We start from the raw sequence: 5,000 nt of genomic DNA on the forward strand, positions 1-5,000 counted from the left end.
CATTCTCATACCGGTGGCAGCTTCGAATAAATCATATATCAACTCTCTTTCTCTGAAAATATAGAAGAAGGGGGTCTGCGCACCAATATCTGCCATAAAGGGGCCTAGCCATAACAAATGAGAAGCTATACGACTTAATTCCAACATGATTACTCTGATATAGCTAGCCCTTTTAGGGACTTGAATATTTCCCAATTGTTCGGGTCCATTTACAGTTATTGCTTCTGTGAACATAGTAGCTAAATAATCCCAACGTGTTACATAAGGCAAATATTGTATAATTGTTCGGTTTTCCGCAATTTTTTCCATACCTCTGTGTAAATAACCCACTATTGGTTCACAGTCAATAACATCTTCACCGTCTAAAGTAACGATGAGTCGGAGAACGCCATGCATTGATGGATGGTGAGGGCCCATATTGACTATCATGAGGTCTTTTCTGGAAGTTGGTACAGTCATAGGTTTTTCCCCGATTCATTTTTTCACGAATTCATTTTTCCATGAATTGATGAAAACAAAAAAAGTTCATCAAAATTCAATTCAAGATCTAATAAATCAAATAATTCAAAACAACTCTTCAAATTAACGTGTTTTTAGTTCTCGAATGTTCAATTGGCTGATTAATTCTTTATAACGTATTCTGTTTTTATTTGACAAATAAGCCAGTAGTCGTTGACGTTTTCCCAGAATTTTTCGTAAACCTCTTTGTGATGAATAATCTTTTTTGTGCAATTCCAAATGTGAAGTAAGTCTTCGTATCTTATTGGTAAAACACAATACTTGAAATTCAACAGACCCCCTATTTTCTTCTTTTTTTTCATTCGAAATAACAGATATGAATGAATTTTGTTTCATAAATTCTTACTCTTCCTTACCTTTTTTATTTTTACAAAATATGGAATTTTACGGATCAGTAATAATAATGCCATCTGTTTTACTCTGTTATATACAATATCTTAACCTTATTTTATTGATACATTTTATCAAGAGAAACTTAATAAATAAAATTCTCTTGATTCATTTCAAGATCCAATTGATAATTCATTGAATTAGTATTCATGTATCAGACTTGAATGTATGACAAGGCGTGTGTACATCTATTTCTCTATCAAATAATAGGGAATCTATAAGACAAATGGATCATAAATTTATTTTTAATTGCGGATACATATGGATTCGTAAGATACTAAAACGACTTCCGTTATTAGTATCAAACCAATAACGATTCATACAAGCTAAATCTTCCAATCTATAATTTGGCCAAAGAAATAATTTTAATTTTCTAAGTGTATTTTTATCTCGATCAATATCTTTGTTTTCATCAAAAAATGGACTACAATTTTTTACCTGAGTTCCATTATAAAATGTTGGGTTTGTATTCATACCTTTATTATTATTCCTTGAATTTAAACAAATTAGAATTCTCAATTCTCTTCGACGCCTAGGAGATAAAATATTTTCAGGAGCAAGCAAGTCAAAATGGTTTTTGTCTCGTTCACCGAAAATGCTTTTATCAACATTTTCACTATATCGTTTTTGATTTTTTTGGTGTTTACTCTTATGCACCAATGAAATACCTATCGTTTGATATATAATAAATTGGCCGTTGTCTTTTGCAGACAGACGAAACGGTTCAATAATGAGTAGTCCCCTTTCCGCCAATTCTCTACAAATGAAATCCTCGTTACGTGGTAGTATATCTAAATTCATTTCTCTTTTTTCTACAGCGGAGATAGCAATTTCTATTGGATTTATCGATTTAAGCAGGAAACAATATACTTTGATATTATTCAGCAGTTTTTTCTCCAAGGTTTTGTCCCATCTGAGTTGAAGTTGAACAAGCCAATATCTTTTCAGTAAGAGATCCATTTCTGTTTCTATACCACTCTTGGATTGTTTTTTCTTTCTAGGCTTTTTCAGATTTGATCCTATATAATCTTCTTCAATATCTTTTTGTCCATTTGAGAAAACAGATTCAGAGTTGTCTTGACCATCTGATCCAAGAGTTTCTTTACTTATAAATTCATTTTCGCCTTGATTCTTATTTTTTAATTCAAAATATTTTTTTTCATTTGAAGGTATAAAGGGATTCGTTTTTTTATTTCTATTGATGTTTTTATTTTCACTAAAATTTTCACTTACATTCGAATTTGAAAAAAGAAAATTTATTGGTATAAACCAAGGTTTCATTTTATATGCATTATAAAAGAAGAGAAATTCGGAGAAAAACCAAAAGTCTAGATTTGATATGGGACGACTTAGTATTTCTTCATTCATTCCCATCCAATCCAAAACGTTTTTTTTTTTGATGGGGTTGGTTGATTTCTTGATAAATTGGTGTGTAAAAAATACTTTTCTTATCAATTTTATCAACAATTTGATAACTCTTAAGTTCAGTTTTAGTATTTTCATTCCTGCCAATACTGATATCGACCCAGGCCTCAATGTTGACTTTCTTTCGAAGACAAAAATGAATAATTTTCAAATCCAAAAATTTTCTATCGGTCTTTTTCTCTATATCCATATCCATAATATTTTTTATTCCTAAATAATTAGTGATAGGGATATTCCACCACATGTCAATGAATTTGTCTTTATTTAGGTTGTAATTATAAATAGAAGAAAATTCATTGGTCTTATTTACTTGGAATGGGCTCCCATAACTATATGTATATGAATTGTTTTTATCTTCATAATAAAGAAATTTATATGATAAAACATCATATCTATAGTTCTTTTTAAAATTTGATTTTTTATTTGGCAATAAGAATAAAAAGTTTTCAATATTATTTGTATTTTCAATGGCAAAATGTTCAGTTATTCTATTCCGCACTTTTTGGGGTACTAATTGAGACCATTTTATCTGGGATAAATCATATTGATAATTACTTTGCAATTTTAACCAGTTTTTCCATTGATTCATTCCAGAATTCGGAAGTTTTTTAGTCTTTAGCTCGGAATGAGTTATTCCTTGGGTTCCAAAATAATCTTTTATTTCATTTTTAAGAAATAACGACATTCCGCGATACTGAAGAACAGATCTTACCTTGTATAAGTCAAAAATAGGGGTTTGAGATAATTTGTAAAATACGTAGGCTTGTGACAAAAAAGCCAAATTAGAAAAAATATTCGAATTCTTATTAATCTCGTCATTACTAAAAAACAGCAAAAATGCTTTTTTTATATTCGAAATAAACGAATTTTTTTTTTTATTTGTTTTCTCAAGCCTTTCATGATTTTTTTCATTTTCATTAGTGTAAATGGATTTATCAATCCAGTTTTTTGTTGATTCAAGAAAAAGTTGTGTATTAATTCTGGGAATATTAATGATGGATAGAAATATATCGACGTATATCTTTTCGCTAAAAAAATAAAAAATAGAATTTATTTTACGGATTAATCGAACATTTCCTCTTTTTAATATTTGACCAATATTTTTAAACGATTCGAATCGTTTCGTACTATAATGTGTTTTGTTAGAATTAATATTTAATTTTCTATTGTCTTTTGATATTTTTTCTATTTTTTTTTTGATTGTCCTTGTTCGATTAGCCAAATCTTTTATTTTTTTTTCTGGCACTGAAGAATTTGTCCGATTCAGGAATCGAGTTTGAATGGACGATTCATGAATCATATGATTAGTAATTATCGAATCTTTTTCTTTTTTTATTTCCCTAATCATATGATTAGTAATTATCGAATCTTTTTCTTTTTTTATTTCCCTAGATTCTTCGCTCACTCCAAATCCTAGAATTCGATTTTCCTTTAACATTATTTTTATTTTTTTAAAAAATAGAAGGATTTTCATAATCCAAAATTTTCTTGTATTTGGAAACTTTCGAATATTTTTGCCTAATTGTTTAAAAATACGGTTAAAAAAAGAAGGGTGTTTTCGGGGAGGACCAAAAAGACTGTCAGTTTCTGTTCCGAAAACTGTTAAAAAACAATAATCATCTGGTTGATTTTGTTTTTTTATTAGATCTCGGGATGTGTGCCAAGGTTTTAGATAGAAAGGAAATACTATCTTTATCTGAATACCATCTGTTAACCAGTCTTGAGGAAATTCGGTTTCTGATAATTGAACACCATTATAGGTACATTTAATATGTCGTTCTTTACTCCAGTCATCGAAATCTTCAGACCACTCAGCACGTTGGAATAATAGTAGACGAACAATATTTTTTGCTATTATCAATAAAGGAATTAAAATATATTTTCTAAAAATGGACTGAGTCATTAACATCAAACTCCTTATTAGTTGAGCAAACGGGACGGTATCCCAGGTTTCGGCTACTTTTATTTGTTTATCTTCTTCTAGTTTTGCTTTTTCTTCCTTTTGCGTTAATAGAAATTCTTCTAATTTTTTTTCCGCTAATTCTTCTTTCTTTACTTCTTGTTCCTTTAATTTTTCCTGTTGAGAAAGTGGAATTTCTGGTTTTTTTCTCATATACCTTTGAACTCGTCTAATAAGTGTAACAACATACACAGAATAAAAAGAGGCTTCCTTTGTTCGGTTGAAAAAAAGTGGCGAATGTACTTTTGCTTGAAACAATTCCAAAATAAGAATTTTACGTCTTTGAGCACGCATGGAACCTTTGATTATATCTCGACGAAAATCAGATTGTTGGGCATACTGTGTCAAATCCACTTCGTCTGCATCGTTATTATCTTGCTTAGTCGTATAAATCACTACAGGGTTCGATTGCCTTGTGCGGATTTCATAATCCAGCACCACGTCTTTTTCAAGTGCTCTTTCATATTGTTCGGGCTCGTTAATTAATTGGTGTGACCAACGAGGAACTTTTTTTCTTATTTCGTTTATTCTTTTTGAAATTGGTTGAGTAAACGCATATGCTGTGGTTGTATCAATTAAAAAATTGAAAAATCTTTCTTTATTTTCTGAACTAATTTGTTCTTGTTCGGAAAATAACAAATTTTTGTTTTGATTGAATGTTGAGTCTCCATCAAATTGACTCATTTTTGGTTTTTTAAGTTCAAAT

At 29.7% G+C, this 5,000-nt stretch overlaps 1 protein-coding gene and 1 pseudogene across 1 annotated transcript; both read right to left on the reverse strand.

The window, feature by feature from the left end:
• Positions 1–6: 6 nt before the first annotated feature.
• On the reverse strand, positions 7–601 carry LOC130803178 (NAD(P)H-quinone oxidoreductase subunit H, chloroplastic-like; the record flags this gene model as incomplete). Its single annotated transcript, XM_057667353.1, has 1 exon — positions 7–601. A coding segment is annotated over exon 1 (453 nt), but the record flags the coding sequence as incomplete, so codon positions are not given.
• Positions 602–993: 392 nt separating this feature from the next.
• LOC130803150 (protein TIC 214-like) overlaps positions 994–5,000 on the reverse strand; it is an 11,632-nt pseudogene continuing 7,625 nt past the window's right edge.

This window comes from Amaranthus tricolor, chromosome 16, assembly GCF_026212465.1.
Source record: "Amaranthus tricolor cultivar Red isolate AtriRed21 chromosome 16, ASM2621246v1, whole genome shotgun sequence".
NCBI lineage: Eukaryota > Viridiplantae > Streptophyta > Magnoliopsida > Caryophyllales > Amaranthaceae > Amaranthus > Amaranthus tricolor.